The following is a 20565-nucleotide window of genomic DNA, read 5'->3' on the forward strand; positions in this document are numbered from 1 at the left end:
GCTCCATCTGTCTGTTTTTCTCGCCAGCCTTCAGCTTCTCATGGGGAAGGGCTACGTCATATTCATCCTTGGATCCCCAGAGCCGACTGCTGTCTCCCTGCTTTTCTCCTCCCCCGCTTTACCAAACTCTAAACAACCGTGTCCCTTTCCATGATCATTGCTGATCTGACTGCAAGAAGTGTGCACACGTAGAAGGCATCCTACCTTCCAGTTTCCGGCAGAGAGGTTCTGGAGAGATCCAGCAGAGCCTTCCAAGGTGGCTGGGTTGGAACTTTCTGCTAGAAGATTCAGATATGGTTTTACCACTGACGGATGCCACAGCATCTCAACCCCTTTGGGGGACTTCGACAGTCCTGGGATAGGACCAACTCCATCCCACTGAAAGACAAAGAGCACGCATTAGTGGAAGCAAATATGTGAACACAGTGTCCAACACCTGAAAACGTTCCTTTCTGCTAGACTCAGCTAGAGCTAAGCAGAAAAACTGCATCATGAGAAAAAAATTTTTTCTTGCCAAATATGTGATTTCTCACTCCCAGAGGAAACGAAACTTTAGAGTTTCATGTCAAGTAAAATGCTAACTTGATCCTCTTGTGGTGTTCTCTTTTTCTTCTTCTTCTTCTTCCCCCAGCAGCTTGGCTCCAAGTCTTTGCTGGGAGACTCTTTTCCGAGTAGGTCATCCAATTCGTTCAGCCCCAGCGGCCGGGCCTGGGGCACCTCCAGCTCCAGCCGATACGACAGGTTCCTCAGTGTGCACACGCAGTTCTCCACGGTCTGAAATCCAACACAGAGTAGGATTAAAACCACCGTGGCACATTAGTGCAAAGTGTTTCTGTACTGAGCACCAGTGATAGTAAAGAAATGTAGAACGTGAAAGAACTGCTTTTCCCTTTATGGGAACTGCAACAGTCTAAGGTCAGAACGGTGATTCCAGACTGTTGGCGGGACACCCAATGACAGAGTGCAGAGCCATCCGCAGTGCAGCTGACGATCTGACTGCCTGCTGAGGGAACTGTGCAAGGCTCTGGAGAAGAAAATGCCCAGGGCTCTGCCTCAGGGCTGCCGCAGTGGCAGAGATGCGCCCAAGTTACCAGAGCCCCCCCTTCTCACCACTGGGAATCCTCATCGTGACAGCGGGTGCGACCAGCCTCCACCCCGGGCACAGCCCCTCCCCGCAAGTGCCATCTTTGTCATCTCCTTCCATCTCCGCCCCCCCCCCCCCCCGTGGAAAGTTCCACGATCTGATCTCTTTCTTTGCTGACGTTTTGCCTTCTGTACATGGCCTTTTGTTCCTCAAAGTCTGTATCATGCCTCTAATTGGCAGGCTAACTCACTTCAACCAAGTGTGTCTAAAACCAAGTTCAGTTTTGCCTAGCGAGCTCCCCTTCTAACTTGCTTATTCCTCTCAATTTCATCTGCAGATCTTTTGGTTCAGGTGGAGCTCAAATAAAAACCTGGCTGTCACTTTGAATTTCTCCTCTAGCTTCCCCCCAATCCTACCACTCAGTCTTCTTTTTCCTCTTAGACCCCTGTTTACGACCCCAGGCCTGTTTGTGGCCCTTCTTCGTCCAGCCCATCCTGAACAACAAGTGCCCAGCCTGCCTTGGGACCCCTGACACTTTTAGTCCCTCCTTCCTGTTTCTCCCCACCTTCCCCGGACCCTGATGCTGGGGCAGACCCTGGATGGCATCACAGCTGAAAAATGATGAGCAGAATTCCTTGTGAGAGGGCCGGGATGGAGGAAATAGGAGGGGAGGATAAGGGGGACATGCTGGTAACAGAGGGAGTGGGTGAAAGACTGCAACCGCATGTAGAAAGGGGCATCCAGAGTTGGTACCGAGGCAAGAAGGGAAGAGAGGTTGGGGGGATTCCAGTGCCTGGACCAGGAACTTTTATTCAGTAGATACTTAGATCCAGATGGATTTGACTGTAGCAGCAGGGGATACGGAACTGGAGGAAAGAGCAGTGGGGCCATCACCTTGACGATGAGCCCAGGAGAAACCACAGAGAAGGTCTGGACCCTGGTCGATCCTTTGCCACATGGAGTCACTCAGTTTTCATGGTTCTAAGGCTATTTTCTTAAGTTCTCATGTCCCTGTTAACTTGTAATTTTTAGAGACAGTCTCCCTTTATTTATTTATTTACTTTGAGACAGTCTCCCTTTATTTATTTATTTACTTTGAGACAGTCTCCCTTTGATCTGGAGCGTGGCCTAACAAGGAGGAGATGGTCAAGAATTCCGGAAAGAGTCAATGGCACGTGGACGGCGGCGGCCGGCAGCTGCTGTCCTCTGCCACCGCGGCGTTCACGGCCAGGCGGGCACTGACCTTGCTGTCGTAGTCAGATGTGTTCACACACGTATGGATCACGTACAGCAGAGAGTCCACCAGCCCCTCACAGGATCGCATCTGCCTTCGCGCTTCCTCCCCCGCGGAGCTGAGATTCCTAAACAGGCAGAGGCACGGGGGAGCTCGTTAGCTGCGGAGCCTTACCTTAATGATCTGAGAACGGGTGACACAGCAGCACGTAGATCTGGTCTGAAGAGGCATGTGGAGCCTGCATTTTCATCTCGAGGGAGCTCACAGTAATAGCCAGCCCCCCATTAGCCACACAAATAGAAGGGAGCAGGGGCACTTGAACTTTGTATCTCTCTTGTGATGGGCCACCTTCTAACCTCCTAAAATAATTATTTTGGGGCTTATCTTCAGTTTCCTCATACATAAGAAAGAGGGAATAATAGTAATTACCTCGTAAGGTTGCTGTAAGGAAGAGATGAGCTGCTACATAGGAAGCAATTAGGAAGTGCCCACCATGTAAAAGGATGTTTGCTAGCCATGCACGGTTGCTGTTTTCAGACATCCTTTACCTCCCTTGTTAGGTCATAAGGTCTTTGCAGTTCCTGCACCTATTAAAATGTTTTGCATGTAGTAGGTGGTCATAAATGCTTCTTGAATGAACAGAGGAAACATATTTCTTGTATAAACATTTCAAGTTAAATAGGAACACTTGCTCATGCCACAATTTTTCTCATCTTTTTAATTATTAAAAAACCTGAAAATTGTTTTAGGTCTCATCCATATGGAAATTTGTGCTATCAATTCAACTTCGTGAATTGATACCAAATTATAAGGCTCTATTTTATGTGCCATTAACAAGGGTTCTAGGCTAACTCTGAGATTTTGTAAAACTTAGACTAGGTAAGGGGGATCGGGAATGACTTTTCTTTTCATTTGTTTTTCTGAGGCCAGAGATACTATCACGCATGATCCCTCTACTGTTCTTTTTGTTTGTTTGTTTGTTACTAAAAAATATTTAATAGCCAAAGTAACAAAGGCACTGATTCATCATATGAAGGTGTCAACGAAGTAGAACAGATGTTAGACTTTAACAACCAGTTTGAAGTACAAAGTCTGAATCAGCTGAATATCAACCATGGGAATAAACAAAATAAGAAGCTGCATATCTGTCCCATACAAAGAGAAAACACTGTCTTCAACTCCATGTTAAATATTATCAAACCTATATCAACACTGACTGGCTACTAGAACATAAAAGAATCTTCAATCAATATTACACAAAATATATTCCCTAACTAAAATTAAATAAAATTAGAAATCATATAAATTCATTTGCCCCACTTATTGAGATATTAGAATACATACTTTTATTTAATTCATGATTCTATTAGTTATATATTGCTGTATAACAAATTACCCCAATATTTAACAGCTCAAAAAATAAATACTTGTTGTATTATGGTTTCTCTGGGTCCAGCATTCAGGTGTTTCTTTAGCTGGGTGCCTCTGGGTTGGAGTCTCCCATAAGGCTACAATCAAGCTATTATCTGGGGTTATAGTTATCTGAAGGCTCAACTTCGGAAGGATCTACTTCCCAGTTCACACAAGTGGTCGTTCCCAGTCCTCAGGGAATCCACTTTCAAGTCCATTCACGTGACTACGGCAATCCGCAGCTTCTCACTGTTTGCCAGACGTCAGTTCCTGCCATGGGGGTTTCTACCTGGGGAAGCTCACACCATGGCAGCTAGCTTTCGCTCAGAATGAGGCAACAAGAGAAAGAGTGAGCAAGACATAGGCCAGTCTCTTTGTAACATAATCTCAGAAGTGGCATCTAGAACTTCAGAACTACTATTTATTTGAAGGATTTCACTCAACGAAAGGGGAATACACATGGGCATAACACTAGCAGGCAAGAGTTTTTGCGTCCATCTTAGAGGCTTCCTGCTACAATGGTTTAAGAGAAAATAAAAGTAGAAAATATAAATTATTTATGACTGAATGACAACAGAGCGTTCCATAGCTGAAGTCCCTCTACGGTTCTTATCCAGGGTTACCTCCCAGTAGCTCTCAACAGTTGACCTCTTCTGTTCCTCTAACAGGGATCCGGTACCCCTCTGCTTTTCCTCTCATCTTGCTGTCTTCCCTTCTCAGCCTCTTCTGCCTGTGGTTCCCTCTGGAGTGCCCAGGGCTACTGTGGTCGCTTCCTATCTTTATCTTGGTGCTCTCCTGGGTGGCCTCCTTCTGCTCCTTGGATTTAATACAACCTATGGACCCATGACTCCCCAGTTTTTATCTTTAGCCCAACCCCTCTCTAGAACTCCAGACTCGTTTATCCAGACATTACATTTATCCACATGGATAGCTAATCAGACATCTCAAAGTGGACCAGACAAAACCCTCAGCTGCTCTCTCCACCCTTCCTCCGCCCCTCTGCTCGACCTCATCAACAGCACTTCCGTGCTCCCAGCTGATCCAGCCAGACATCTAGGCGCTGTCCTTACTTCCTCCCTTTTCCTCGCCCCTCATATTCAGTCCATGAGCAAACCTTGTCAGCCTCTCCCTCCACAACGTACTCCGTTCTGCCGACCTCTCTCTGGTGCCTGGCCTTTGTCACCCTCATCATCTGCCTTCCTGCCCCCACTGTCGCCCCCATCACAGCCAGAAACCATTCCTACTCTTGTGAGTAGACCCTCTGATGGTTCCCCATGACACTTGGCACGTGGAGCACTCCTTGCTCTGATCTAAAAAATCCGACGTAACTGGTTTCACTCTGCACCTTGCCCATTAAGCTCCAGCCTCAAGCCCCTTCCTGCCCCAGAGCCTGTACACTCCCTGTTCCCTTAGTCTCGAGTGCGTCCTCCTCCCCTCCCCCACCCCGCCCTCACAGGAGCAGCTCCTGTGGTATTTCCGACTAGGCTTAAACTTCACCTCCTATGAGAGACCGCCTGACCATCAAAGTGACCACCTACTAACTCTTACATCGCCCTATTTTTTAAATGGCATCTGTTGTTATTTTCTTGTTTACACAGAAGGCATTCACCAACTGTTAATAGCCTTCAACCACTGGGGAAGCCTGAGCATGCGTCCTGTCCCTGGGCCTCCCCTGAAGCCTGGCAGGCTAGCTGAGGGCTCACGGCCTCCCCTGAGCCAGGTACAGGGAGATGAGATGCTGCCCCACAGATCAGCAGTAGAGGCCATGTGACCCGTTCGGTGATGCAGGAATCTGAGTCAGGGAACTGGCCTGTCTTCTAGGAGCCTGATTCTTGTCGCCCCCTCCCCTGACCCAGTTACCCATCACAATAGCGGAAGGCTTCAGAGCAGAAGCCCAGGCCCCTCCCTCGAGCTCTGGTGTAGAGATGCTCAGACATCTTAGCCTAAACAGTAAATAGCGCTCACTGCGTGTGAGACACTACACGAAGCATTTTATACAAGCTGAGTCTTCACGACTCTGAGATGTTATTATTACCCCTATTGTAAAGATGAGGAAACTGAGGCTCAGAATGGGACAGGAAGTCAGTCTGTCTGAAGCCAGAGCCCACTCTTGTTGTCACCAGGCCACTCTGCCCCAAGGTTTCTGTTTCAAGTTCCCAGTAAGCCTGGGAAACTGGGTGGAATTTGAGCTGATGAGAGTTAATGGCAAATAATGAGCAGCACTGTGTACAGTTAAAGGAGGCTTTAAGGATTTTAAATGCTAAAGATAATGACTGAAAAGAGTATTTGGGCTCATTTTCATTTATTTATAAAACTCTAAACCCAATGGTTGCTTAAACCATACCTTTTTGCACCCTTTTAAAAGCAAAAAAGTTTTAACCATTACATTTAAAAAGACTGAAGTCTAATTAACAGACATTATATTAGCTTCAGGTGTACAAAACAATAATTTGACATTTGTATACATTGTGAAATGATCACCACAATAAGTCTAGTTACCGTCTGTCACCACACAAAGTTACCAAGTGTTTTTTTCTTGTGATGAGAACTTTTAAGATTTACTTTCTTAGCCTCTTTCAACTTTACAGCACAATATTAGTGACTACAGTCACCTTGCTGAACATTACATCCCCGTGACTGAGTTACTTTATAACTTGAAGTTTGCACTTCCACATTTTGAATTTAAACAAACACTAGGCTGCCAACACATTAGCAATCAGAATGTGACAACCAGAGAAATGCTGCTCGAGTGGAAAACACTGGAATTTTGACAGTAATTTCAGACTGAAAGGGCTTTTTTGACTGATCTATAGAAGAGTCGTTTATAAGATAATGTCTCTCAGGCCACTGCTCTGTGCTCACAATGTTCTCCTCATAGGATAACAAAGCCCAGTGGTCTAAATTAAAAAAAGAACTTGGAAACTTAGAGAGATATTAATAGAAATGAAATATTAAATCATCCTGAAGTCAACTTAGCTATGACACATATTATTTAATCACAGACTTAATCGTAAAGAAGAAACAAAAATTTACCTCAGGCAACCTGTCGTATTACGCAGAACAAGTGAAGTCTGAAATTTAATTTTATGATCGTCATCAAAAGAAGAGTTATTCCATCCAGAATGTGGAACGATCACAGTGTTTGTCAGGGTTGAGAGAGCATCGCGGATGATTGCCATCTTTACGGCATCACATGAGGATAAATTCCAAAGAACTCCTAAAGAATGAGATTTTAAATATCAGATCAATTAGAAATCCTGCAGTTTTGGTAATGAAGTAAACATATTAGCTTTAATTGATGGGAATTCAGCCTGTCCCAAACCTAATCTATGGCCTGAATTTACAACCAGGCTGGGGATGGGCCTCTAATAAATGTTGACTGAACATATGTAAGCTTCTGGCAGTATATTACCAAGTCGTCCTTATCTTAAGTTTCGGAGCCTATGTATCTATCAGGCAAGATGACTATGGTTTTGCAAAGCAAATTAGAGTTACTCTGTGAGGGGGAGGGGCACAATCCAATCAAGGGTCATAAATATGATGCATCTGTGATGGCTGTAAAAATGTGGTTCATTGTATCATCCCTTACATTCAGTGTTGTGTGTGACAAACCATTTTTAACATTTAGTACTTGAAAAGAACTTCTCTTTCTCAAAAGAAGGACACTTTCTCTTCATCACACTTCCTTTTCTTACTTTTGCTACCAGGAAGCTCATGCTTAAATATTACGCTTGAAGTAACTTGCACAAAGGGTGGTTACATTTGTCTTATCTCCCATATTTAGATAAGGTTTAAACATTTCTATTTCCACGTTAAGAGTTTTATCAGCATGTGCAAGTTACTACCATTCCTTTTTGGATACAGGCGAGACTAACAATAAATTAAAAGCTCCCAATATTGTAATTCGTATCAATATTGCTAGGACACCAGACCTTAAATGTTGCTTATTAGAGTGTTATTTGAATTATAAGCATATTAGAGGGTCCTCGTTTCTGTGTCAACCATAAGAGGGTTAAATTATTGTTATAAAGCACATATTTCCTAATAGTTACTCTTTTAGAAATTAGAGCAAATTCAGGATTATACCTACTCTAATGTCATTTTCACATTGATGCATTTTCCTAAGTAAGAGGGGATGGGGTGGAGGAGAGACGGTACAGCTTGATCTTCAGAGCCCTACACTCCTGGCAAGTTGCATCAGTCAGTATAGTGATTTTAGAACTATCAACACACAAAAACGCTCGAGGCCTGTGGAGGGGAAGGAGTTGGCAAAGCCTGCCTGTGTCCATGGAAGCACGCGAGGCTTGTGAACATGACTGATCTAGAGTGCTGAGCCAGAGACAAGGCTGAAAACTGCTGCTCTGGCTCTGGTGACCAAGGAGCCAGCCTGTGAACTGCCTGAGCAGCAGCCTTCTCGGGGCCTAAAATCGCAGGGCCCCTTACGAAGGAGGGAGGCGGGAGGAGGGGTTCAAGCAAAGGGCTAGAACTGAAGACAGTAAAACAATACTTGTGAACCGAGAGGACCGTCCATTCCCCACACACCTGCCCTGACCCACTCACACCATGGAGGGATGGTCGATGACAGAGGCAGATGCTTGGGCCCTGTCCTGGGAAACGCCCTGGGTCCTGACTCCTCTCTCACTTGGCTTTGATGTCTGGGCCTTGCTGACTGGGTTTCCCTTGCTCCCCCAAGACTTTCATCCTTTCTCTGCTCCTACCCTTTGGGGTGGGACAGCCCACCATAAGCACAGCTTTTCAGGACCTCAGCCTCAGTGGTGACCCATCTAGTGAGGCTCGGACTCGAGGGGGATTTGGACAGTTCAGCATCGGGAAAAGGAAGGACGCTGCTTTGCCTCTGAAGGCTTGTTTTGTCCACCAGGACAGACCTTCATTTCCATAACTATCCGGTGGCTGACGGTCCTGGCGAGAGGACGGTGCACACTGCAGGTGCTTATGAAGTGAACTGAAACTCCACAAGCTGAGCTACTTCTCTGTGGATTCTGATAAAACTGGCTGCATGTATGTGAGTGGGTTTAAACCGGGCTCCCTGGACTCTGGGGGTTCCGCTGGGCTCTTAGGGGCAGCCATGTGGGAGGTGGGTGAGAACTGGGGGCAGGGCTCCAGATCCCATCCCAGTTCACTGGGAGCAGCTCCATCCTTATCTGTTCTCAATACTGGGTTCACTGTATGTTTCTGTTTGAAAAAAGGGTTTTGTGTCTAAAAGGCATTTGAAAAGCACTGTATTAGGGGAAAAGTATCTGAGGACGGATGACCACAGAAGAGACCTTGGGCACTAAGGATGAAAAACGAGTCTCTGGAGGTTGGTTCTGACCCAAATGATAGGTGAGGGGAGAGAAGACAGAAGGAGAGTGGGTTGAGGCACAGAAGCATGGATGATAGCAGCCGCCACGAACAGGGCTTTAACATTTTCTGCCAACGAGGCCAACCTCACCCCACCCAGCGCTCTGAAGGGGCCTGCCTGGGGCCTGAGTCAGCCAGAGGGGCAGCGTGTGGCCCAGAGGCCAGTGGTGGGGAAGGGTCATTTCCTAACCTCTCCTGATGACAGTTTTATAACATGCGATTCTGAAGGCCACTGGAACAGTTTTTCTCTGTGAAAGCATTTCAAAGTCCTCACTCCATGAAATTCTACACATGGGGGAGAGTTGCATTTTCCAATAAGCTACGTTCTACTTCACCGAATAAATGCATTCCAGTAACGTTAATTTAAGGCAAGGTTTATGCAAAGTAAAGTCTATCATACTGTAGGTTATAGGGATAAAATTAGATACATCTCTACGGAAAATTAAACAGTGCTGAGTCACACGCTTCAGGTGAAAACACGACTAAGAAGAGGGGTGGTTCTTACTTAGCACGTTGGATCTTGGAGCTGATGCCTAGAAGTTCTCCGACTGCTGGCAGAACAGCTTGTTTTTCATGGTTCCTGCCTCCACTCCTGGCTACTTCTAAGATCTACTCTGGCAAGAGGAGAGTTCCCAGGTTTGTGGATTCGCCTGACTTTCTGTGCTGGAACAAGGATTTTGTCTGGCTCTTTCTTTTCCTTGTCAGGCATTTAGAATGACCAGTGGAGTTATATGTCATTCTACAGTTTACTATTAGCCATTACATCTACAGGGGATTGGAGAGCAGAAACATTCGTAAATCAACATACACAATAGTAACCTGGCCATTTACTATGGTTTTACTCTGTGCCAGACACTGTGTGCTTTACACATAATACCTTAAAGAGTCAAGATGCACAAAATGAATTCACTTCCCATTTAATTATTTGGTAGGCTTGAAATTCTACATGTTGATTTTTTTTTTTAACATCTTTATTGGGGTATAATTGCTTTACAATGGTGTGTTAGTTTCTGCTTTATAACAAAGTGAAGCACTTTTACAGGATGATGAGCATTTCTTCTTCTAAATTTAATATTAAATTTCATTAGGCAAGTATAATGAGTAAGAAACACTCTATTACCCACTCTTTTATATGTCTGGTTACACATATGCAGGGGACATAACAGGTGCTCAGAAATATATGTTGATGGATCCAATTTAATAGCCTGTACTTGCTTTGAGATTTCCCTTTTATTTTTTGCCTGTCAGATTTAGCACCTAAGTATGTATTCCCTCCTTTTCACACCTTTTCTTAAAACTGAGCATCCTGAGAGTGTCCCTGAAGGTCTGTAAGTACATGGAGGGGGTCAGAACAGTGGGCTGGATCTTTAAGGGAATTTGCCAGCACAGTTTTGCCTGCTTTTCACACGAAGGCCAAAACGGATGGTTGCTGAAACTACCACCCTAGCTATGGGGCTAGGAGAATTACGTTGCTGCTCCATCTCCCAGAACCAGAAGTTAGGTTACACCGAAATGCCTGAATCCCCATCCCTCAGACTGCAGAAAGAAAGGACCGGTGTTGCCCAATTATAAAATGTGAAATTACTTAAAAATACGTAATCCTTCAGTAGACTTGTAGGCCAGCTGACTAGGTTATCTTTCGGTCACCTCAGATGACTCTTAAAATCAGTCTGCTACAGAAATTAAAGCTACCTCTCCTGCAACTTCAAAAAATGTTCAAAATTATTCTTGATCAGAAGAAATGAAAGATTCTATTTTTGCTAAGTCGGTGGCATCCGCACAAAGGCAGCTTTCTGATCCCGCATTAAGAGTTACATTATCCCTCTAATCCTGTACTTTGCTATGTAACGCAAAAAACTACATTTGGTAAGGATTTAACTCGCCATTTTGAACATCAAAGCAAGTTCCAAGACATTGGTTTTTCCTCCCCATTTTCTTTTTCAAAAATAGAGGTTATGGAAAGCCAAAACAACCAGTTCTGATCAACCAACATTGGATGAAGAAGGTTCACTTAAACTTAAAAGCCTTAGCTACGGAATGATTACTTTGGCTTTTCTACTCAAAGTAAAAAGCACCATTCTTAAGACCAACTAATAATACCTGTGTGCACTTGCCTCACTAAAGCAGTAATAAAACAATGTTCTTTCCACTTACTCTGTCTAGGGCTTCATTTAATGGGTCAGGGAGAATGTTCCTAGAACAGTAAGTAATGAATGGAAAATACACCAGCTCCCATATGTAGCGAGACTGATGAGAAATACAGAACTATTAGCATTCTCCATCAACATGAAAACCTCCAGCTCCGACGTCCTAGTGCAAAATTATTTTCAAAAATATTTAGCAGCACACTCCACTGTCTCTTGGTTCCTTAAAAGAAAGTTAAAAATAAACTATAATTCAGTTTAGGAAACTTGAGGTTTTTATTTAAAGCAATTAGCTATTTGTTGTGAGAACTAAGAATATATATAAACAAACTCATTTTGAAATTATTAGGGAATTTCCTGCATACTACTGTAGAAAACGCTGCTTATTCTCTACCACAAGAAAAAGTACACATAATTATGAGTAACCAGTAACCACAATGAGAAACTGCCGTAAGAGATGAAAGTTCGTTTTCCCCACAAAGAATGAATAAAGTAATTAAAATACCATTCACATAAATCCTAGGCCACAGAATTTTGAAAGAGTGCACGTTTAAAACTAGCATTATAGCTATTCTTACAGCCAAATGATAATTTCATAGTTAAATCAGAAACTGATTTTACTTGATTAATTAATAGCACCATTTGAAAAATGCATTTCTTAAAGGACATTAGAAAACCAACCAAACAACATTTTGAAAATGCTATTTCTCTGGTAGCATAAATACATAACAGCCTATGCAACTGTTTTTCTTTCTTTTTCTGATATGAAAGAAATCTAAACCCATTAATTTTTATATAGTATTCAATTTTTGCTGCTTCCTAATTATCAAAAAAATACCCAAACAAACAACCCCTCCTCCTGAAACTGCACAACACAAGGGTTCATGGGCATTGCAAAAAAGAAAAATAAAACAGCCAAAAAAGTGCTAGTGCAACTTCAAATATCACCACTGGACATGCCCCTGCATTTTCTTTCATGAGTTGGCCTCATGCTCAGTGTCTGTTCCTGACATTCTTGTTTCAGACATGCTCTTTCATGAGATGTCCACGAGGCACCCAAGCCTTAGGGGTGTGAAGAGCATTAAATCAGAGAAGAGACAACGAGATCTTGGCCGCATCATTCCCTGCACAGAGCAAGCATCCTGATAAGTCACTATCATGCTTCAGCTCTCTGGGGGTCAGAATTGCCTGGTATATATGTTCATCCCCTCCCGGCTATTCTGCATCCAATGGGCTGCTTGGAACAGGCTGGTGTCGTGTATACCCACCCTGCAAGCATTCTTGCAGGGGTGGAAATATTAGACTAAAAGTGAAAATATAAAACATCAAGGCTGCAGGTTGCATATAAGCGTCCAAGCATGTGTGCTTCTCGTAAACCCATAGTCTGTGGATAACAAGGCAGGAATATGGGCCTTTGTACCCAGGGCCCCTGTCTGCTCCTAGCACACGCCTCCATCGTGATTCCCGAGACGGTCTCTGGCTGAAACACCCAGGATCTAGCAAAAACACATCTCCGTTTCTTCTCTCTGGAGCTGCCCCGAAGCTCTTCCCTAACCCCAGTAGGGTTTTTATAAACCTCTGCAACTTTCAGTTGGGCAGAGTAATGACAAGATGCTATGGCTACTATAACTTGTCACAACACGGTCACCTGCATCTCTGCCCCCTTCCGGCATTAAAGCTCTGTACCTCATGCCTTTTAGACACATGTTACTTATACCCAAGCACAGCCTAGACATGCACTGTCCAATACGACAGCCACTGGCTGCATGTGGCTATCGAGCGCGTGCAATGTGGCTGGTCCAAACTGCGATGTGTTGTAAGTGTAAAATACACGCTGGATTATGAAGACCTGGTATGAAAAAAATGAATGTAAAACACCTCATTGTTTTTATACTGCTTACAAGTTGAAGTGATATTTTGGAACTACTGGGTTAAACAAACTACACTATTAAAATAAACACATTTTTCTTTTTCCTTTTTAATGTGGCTACTAGGAAGTTCAGAATGACATGTGCCCTGCGTTTACACTTCTACTGGAAAGTGCTGGTAGGGATGTTTTCATGCCAGGCTCTAAGGGGTACAAGTAGGTGAGCCCTCTGCTCCCAGGAGGCCTTGCCACAAATAGTTGCAGCACCAGGCAGCTCTGACAAAGCACCCACCAGTAGGAAGAGCAGTAAGGCCAGCTCCACAGAAACGCCAAGCGGCAGGTACTGTGTTTCTCACCGGGCAGCTGGTACCGGGTGAGGAGATTTGCCGGGGCTCACAGAGCTGGAAGGAAACAAGTGGATCTGACTCTGGAGCCCATACTCACTTCTGATCCCATGCTGCCTCTCTCTGGATGTTTTTCTTAGCAGGCAAACCTCTGCCTTGGTGTGGAACTGGAAACCACTGCATTCGAGCTGGCATGTGAAGGGCAGAGGCCAGGGAGAAGCGGGCTGGGGGGTGCCCCTCCCAGCTGGGAGGGGCAGGAGTGGGGAAACCTTGAGGCTAGGGTTGGCCCAGAAGGTGAGGGGAGGACAGGGGCTGCAGATTTGGACCGGCAGCTGGGGAAGGATGGACTGCAGGGACGGGCATTATCCCAGGAGGGGACAGTGAAGCTGATGGACCAGGAGGGGCAAAGCCTGTGTCCCAGGACAGTAGGTCAGGGAGCATGTGATGAGGGCCTGAAGGAGTGCAGAGGGGATGGGAAAGCAAAGAGGAAGGGAGAGTGAGTGCTTGTGATGAGAATCTGGAGCCCGACGCAAGCTGAGGGTGACGTCAAAGATGAGCCAACAGTTCACCTCCTGTGTGAGAATATGGTACAGGTAAGAGAAATAAGGAAATCAAGGGGGTAGCGGGAAAAAGGTAGTGTGAGAAGTGTCTGCCATTTTGTGGCTTCAGGTAAATGACTCAAACTTTCCACCAGGACTGGAATGCTGTGAATAAATTACGAAACTGAAACAGAACTGAAATAATGGGAAAGCAATTATTGTGAGAGTGGGACAAAAGGACTGTCTTCAGTTATAGAAATGCCTTTCTCTGGATAAATTCCCAGGAAAACAAGTCACGGTGGTGGATAATCATTTCCAGGGTTCCCAAGATGAGACCATCTTAGCAGAGGTTCCTGAAAACGTGTGCAGTGAGCCGCAGAGCACCTGAACATGCAGTCCTGGAGCTGGCTTACAGGCCCGGCTCCGGGCTTTCTTCTTCCTGTACCCCTGCTGCCAGGCTAGGCTTTGCTACACTCCTTGCTGGTTGGCACAGCTGGCATCTTAGGTGGTGGGCAGTGCAGCTGCCCCGAGAGCTGGGGTCCTGCAGGGAGGCCTGGCCTGGCCCGCCTGGTGGGCTTGCCTTGTGTCCCTCGTTGCTCCCTGAGATTTCCGGCCCAGCTGAGGCATCCTCCATGCCAGGCATGGGAAGGCAAAGTCAGGCCCAGCTGTGGTCATGGTGGTCAGGACCTCGGGTTCCCACTGCAGTGAGTGAGGGCTCAGGTGATCTGAGAGAAGGAAGCTGCCCAGGAGGGGGCTGTGTGGAACCGAAGACTTGAGCTGGCCGCAGACACTGCACACGGTAGGGCCCCAGCCTACATATTCAATCTGAAGGGGACTGTTCCTGCTGCTTAAATTTGTCCCCAGCCGAAGGACCTGAATGATAGATCTTTATATTTTTAGTCTTTAAAGAACATAAGCCTTTGTTTCTGTGATTTTTCAGGTACAAAGGTGGATCACAGCACCTTTGAGAAGATCTATCGATTTCTAAAGCTCCGTGTACAGAGCCACTTTGCATTTCACCATATCTTCTTACCTACGTAATTTCCCAACTTCAGGGGTAGGTTGAGAGGATTAGTGACTTCATGGAGGCATACAGTCCTATGTACCCTGGAAAGGCATTTCCTCTGAAAATCAATCCGTTTAAAATTCAGAACTGCTGACTAAGCATTGCCCGTAAGGCACGTAAAGGATGATTCTTTCTGTTAGCGGGGAGTTTGTAAAAGCGAACGGGTCACGTGAAGGGAAAGCCCCCTGGGAGAACTGCTCTGATGCAGAGGTGGCAGTGGGAGCAGTGACCCGGCCACCCTGGGTGCTCTTCAGGTCGTTTCATGCTCTGACAGAGAATTTATTTACACTACCACAGAGATTTTCCCTGGGACAAAGTCCCACAGTTGCAGGTTCCACAGCTGACTTTTACGTGTTCCAGGAATGTGCTTATTCATTTGTAACGGCACTAAGGCTTCCACTTTGTCATCTGGTCCGAGCAGAAGAAGCTTAGAGACGAACGTGCCTCCAGTCCTAAGCCACGGGAGATAAGACAGACTCAGAAACTGCAAAGTACCCGAGGGACCCGGCTGGGGTCTCTTGGGCACCTCTTTTTGAGAATTTCGTCATGTGCTCTCATCCTTCTCACACCGACGTGCTGTCTAGTTTACTGAGGGAGTGTCATTACGGGGACTGTCTTGTGCTGAGAGACCCCACCCTGACCACTGGCTGACCACCTGAATTCTACAGGAACCTCTGAGTCTCCCCGCTTGACTGCCGCATCTTACTCGGCATTCGGAAGCCCGCACACAAAATATCATGTCATAGTCCACTTCCAAGGGCAAATCTTCTCATACTCAGACTGTGAATCCGGAAATACTCACAAGACTAAAATCACAGTTCACGTGTTTTCTAAGCAACCTGAAGCTTTAGGATTATACCTGATCATTAGTTTGATGTGGCTGTGCGAGTGACCAAGTTCAAAAATATTTATATACCTGGGTGAAATTCAGAGACTAACTGAGATATTATGGGATTTTTTTTTTTCCCTTTTCCCTTTTTGGTGGTAATTTGAGAGAATAAGGGAAATGACATGTGAAAATGGGCATTTGCACCCTCCTCCAGAGTTTGGGGATGGGCCAGGGTGGGCAGAGGCAGGGAAGGAAGAGCTCCAGCCTGCATGTCAGAAACCCAACCTCTGGACTCAATCTCTTTGTATCCCAGTTTCTCATCTTGTACTACAGGGGGCAGAATAGAAGATTTCTTTAGGGCCCTTTCCAGCTCAAAGTTCTGTGACTCTGAATTAAGAGTTGTTGCATTTATTAAACTATTTTTGTTTTGTTACCAATGAAACTTTTGTCATTTTATTTCTCATTACTAATTTTTATGGTTTGAAATGTTTAGTAAATAGGAGAGTGCACGTTCCTCTTGCTATTATTTTATAAAGAGGGCCAAGTGGTAAGGATCCTACTGACTTGGGCTCGGAATTGGGAGGTGATGTTGCTGGATTTCTGAAAACTACCCATGAGACTCCTGACAGCTCTTAGGGGCCCACAAAAAGCAGGACAGAAAGTAAGAGGCCAACTCCTCTCTGCACCAGGGAATAAACGACTGTTTTGAAGGCACCTTAGTTAGGCCAAGGGGACATGTTTAGTAATCATTTCATTCTGTAATGGCACATAATCATCCAAAAGGCTGAATGCATGTCCATTAGGTTCTGGTTCTTTATAGGATGTCCTGCTCTTTGCTAAACTTGAGCCTGGCCCATGTACCCTTCCTTGGCACCCAACTATCATTTTCTTATTAATTTACTGTCTAATTAGAAATAAGGAGCTAATGATCAGGAAGGGAATACGCCTAATTTCACGTTCTTCATAGCGTCTGGAATCTACTGCTGGCATCCAAACATTTTAAAATAAACAGTGTGGTGGAAATATTTTACTTAGCCATATAGAGGAATAATAATCTCTTGCTAAATTGGAAGGAATGTGAATATAGCAGTCATTTAAACAAAGTCCATTATTATTCAAAGGCTACTTTTTGGTACTTAACACCAGTGTTAGTGGGGTAAGAGAAGCATGATAATTTTGGGACATCTGGTGCATCAAAAGGTAGGCCTGCAGATTCTATGCAATATCTTCAATTTATATAGTTTAAAAAAACGATGCTTTCAGGATGCTCAATAACTTGAAACTCATATATCCTAGCTTAGAAACATATTTAATTATCTTGAACAAATGAGTTCAACATATCTCTTCTAGTGACAAGATGTTCCCACTTTCCACCCATAGTTTGTGGCCTAGCAGACATTCATTTTATAACCCAACTGGGGAACAACGATACTTCATCCAGCTTTCAGGTTTAAGCACAATAAAGGTAAAAAGTACCTTTGTAATAAAAACCTCAGCCTAAGCACCTACACATATCAGCAATTACTGAAAGAAAAGCTCATTAGGTTCCAACCTGGAACATGTTCAACACAGTGAAGAAAACACAAGAATCACGTCACATACTAGAGAACTATTTTAATTAACAATGACAGCCACACTGTCCTGGGAAAATACACTGGGCCAAAAGTATTTTTCCTTCCTACCTCTGCAAATTAAGATGTGGCCAAAAATGCAGGCCCTGGGAAGTTATTACATTTAAAGCAAAGGCAAGACATCTTTTAAAAAGAATAGCTAAAATTTCTGCATTGAAGTGCGTTAAAAATGCCAGACTGAAACAAAGGGAAGTGCAAGAAAAGGCTTTGAATTAATAACGAGGTTGAATTACTTATTAAGGACAATAGAATACCTAGTTTCAAGGGGATAGTAATTTCTTCAAATAACACAATATTTTGAACACAATGGTTCACTGTGCTTTAACATTTCATGACCCTAAGTTGACTATAGTTTACAGTGAAGAACTCTTAGGCCGTACCTACAAAGGCCAAGCACCGTGCAAGGTTGGCCAGGGCCAGAGTATTTTGTGGAGACACTGGAAGAACATTAAATTTGGAAGGACATCTTCTAGGAGATGGGCAGCTGATAGGGAATGGTGGGTGATGCAGTCACATAGCACCCTGCTACCCATGTTTGGAGCAGACATGTTTCAATGAAAATGGTTCAGACGGGGACATGCTTTCCTGGTTAGGAAAGGTCTGGAAGGCTGGATTTGGGGCTAACTGGTCTTCTCTTGTAGGGCTACTCTTAGGCAAAATGAGGTCCTGAGGGCTTATCTTCCTTGCCTCTCAAGTCACACTTAATGTCTTCTTGTTGCTTTCTGGACAACTGTGCTGCTCAGTCTTAATCCCACGAAGTAATGAGCCCCCTATCCCTGTGGGTTCAAGCACATGGTGGGCAGCTACTTTGTGTGGATGCCCTACAGGGGCTCCATGTGTTGGATGGCTGATTGGACAAAATGAATTTGGAGGTCCCCTCCAACCTTGTGATTCTGTGCTTTATAAGAGACAGCGTATGAGTATCTGACTTCAGGAATAGTTAATGAAAGAGCTCAAGGTTCTCTTGATTTTGTCATTCTTTAAAATACATCAGGGATTAGCTGCTCTTAAAACATTACTGATCATCAGTTAAAGTTGGTACCACTAAATTCTGGAACTGAGAAATGTGAATAAATAAGTTTTCTTGCCTCCATAAATCTTAACCTACAAATACATGTATACATGTAATACACACACGACCCCAAGCAACTATGCTCGATTTATTATGACTTGGTAGTTTCGTATTAGGTAGATAGTGTTTAGGTACAAATCAAATTTGGGCTGACATTTAGCATTTTGAAACTGGAAACTCACTTCTGAAGTCCTCTGGTCCGACTCCTTTACATATTGTCATTTCAGTGAATTGCTTACACACACTACTGCCATTCCAAAGCAAAGACTACTTTTGAAGAAAACGTTTCATAAGCAATCTGTCCACATATCAGTATAAACTGTTCCAGGTAAAAGTACAGAGTTATAAAACAGTTCTTAATATTCCCTAACCTATAAGTATGGCCAAAAAATACTTCTAAAAAAAGCCTAAAAGCTACAGGCAGCTATTTCCAAAAAAGAAATATCAGAGGTTGTTGCTAGTTTTATATTGGAACTGATACAATCTATTAGGGAAATAGCTTTTTGAATTATGAAAACTCATATCCTCTCTCAAGGTCAAGGTCCAAGTCTTAAAACTTTTGTGTTCTCAGCAACTTAGTACTGTTCCCAAACAGAAATGAGGATATATGCAGTGAAACATCTAAATTAGCACTCACATCCAGAGTACGCACCAGGAAAATTAGTACATAAAAGCCCTTAATAGTAAAGTCTGGCTCTACTTCAAATAAATTTGATTTATTCTAAAACGAAAAAAAAACTACCAAACTTTCATACACTGTACTTCTTGTTTATCACTACATCATACAAACTCCTTGAGCTCAGTTCATGAAAGACACTGCTAGAGTTTCTCCCAAGGATAAAACCTCAGAAACAAAAATGCAGTCAAGACTTCTTCCTCCCGTGGGAAATTATGACAGAAGAAGAGAAAAAAGCTGCACATCAAGGATGTAAGGACCAAGTCATGATAAATCTGCCTAGTTAATCAAAACAGAACCAAATCTAGTAGAAGCTGTGCTTCCAAGGTCAGGTCGACCCTGGATCACTGCTGATCCCTCAGGGAGCCTGCACACATCATTCTGCAGCCTTGCTGGCTGCACAGGTGTATTACTGGGAGGAATTACTTGAACGTTCACAGAAGAGTTCAAAACGATGGGAAAGAAACATCAAACGAGGAAAGAAAGTACTCATATACTGCAAATAACACTGTCTTCCTAACAGGGGGCTTAGGACAAATATTTGGGTGTAATCACAGTGATTGTGCTAACTTCTAGAATGGATATGTCTATAATCTTTTTTCTTAATTTTATTTCGCTTGTTCTAATTTTCATTTCATACACACAATACATAGTATGTAAATGTAAATAATTTATTTTTTGGTGTGAGAGGGTTTGATGTTTCAAAAGCATTTTATAAAGAGGGAGCTAAATTGATTTACTAATTGATTTACTAATAAATCAATATGTAATTGAGATGTGTTAAAGCATTAATATTCAAATTACATTAGAGCAGGCAGTCCATTCTGGAGTTTAAGATTATATATAAAGTGCATTCTAGTTTTAGTACGTAATTTTCATACCTTATTCAAAGTACAGGGTACTTATTTTGAACATGAATATCTTATGAGAAAGTTGATTCCCCTTAACTAAATATTAGATTCAAGATGGTTTGCTACATTCCTAAGTATTACTGAATAACAGCTGACAGAACCTAAAGCTCTGATTTCATAGTGGAAGCTAGTGGAGAATGGGATTCACTTGGAAGAAATGTCGTAAAACATTTTAAATTAACTATTTCAAGCATGAAAAATAGCATAGCAAATATAAAACAAACACCCAGATGTCCACCACCCCTAGCTTTGTTAAATACAGTTGACTTTTGAACAATATGGGTTTGAACTGCACAGGTCCACTTATATGTAGATTTTTTTCAATAGTAAAAACTATAGAATTGCACAATTGGTGGCTGGTTAAATCCACAGATGTGGAATCGTGGATATGGAGGAA

The 20565-nt window shown here is 43.7% G+C and overlaps 1 protein-coding gene across 15 annotated transcripts in view; it reads right to left on the reverse strand.

Annotated features, from left to right (window-relative positions):
• The window catches only part of PKP4 (plakophilin 4), a 250469-nt gene that overhangs the window by 16197 nt on the left and 213707 nt on the right, over window positions 1-20565 (reverse strand). For all 15 annotated transcript variants that reach the window (XM_030852714.2, XM_030852713.2, XM_060302413.1 and 12 more), the window contains 4 exons: window positions 6762-6945; window positions 2328-2445; window positions 583-774; window positions 205-378 (listed from right to left, as the gene is read on the reverse strand). In XM_030852714.2, the coding sequence (XP_030708574.1) occupies window positions 205-378; window positions 583-774; window positions 2328-2445; window positions 6762-6945 (668 nt within the window). The remainder of the gene's footprint in view (window positions 1-204; window positions 379-582; window positions 775-2327; window positions 2446-6761; window positions 6946-20565) is intronic.

This window comes from Globicephala melas, chromosome 7 (assembly GCF_963455315.2).
Source record: "Globicephala melas chromosome 7, mGloMel1.2, whole genome shotgun sequence".
Classification (NCBI taxonomy): domain Eukaryota; kingdom Metazoa; phylum Chordata; class Mammalia; order Artiodactyla; family Delphinidae; genus Globicephala; species Globicephala melas.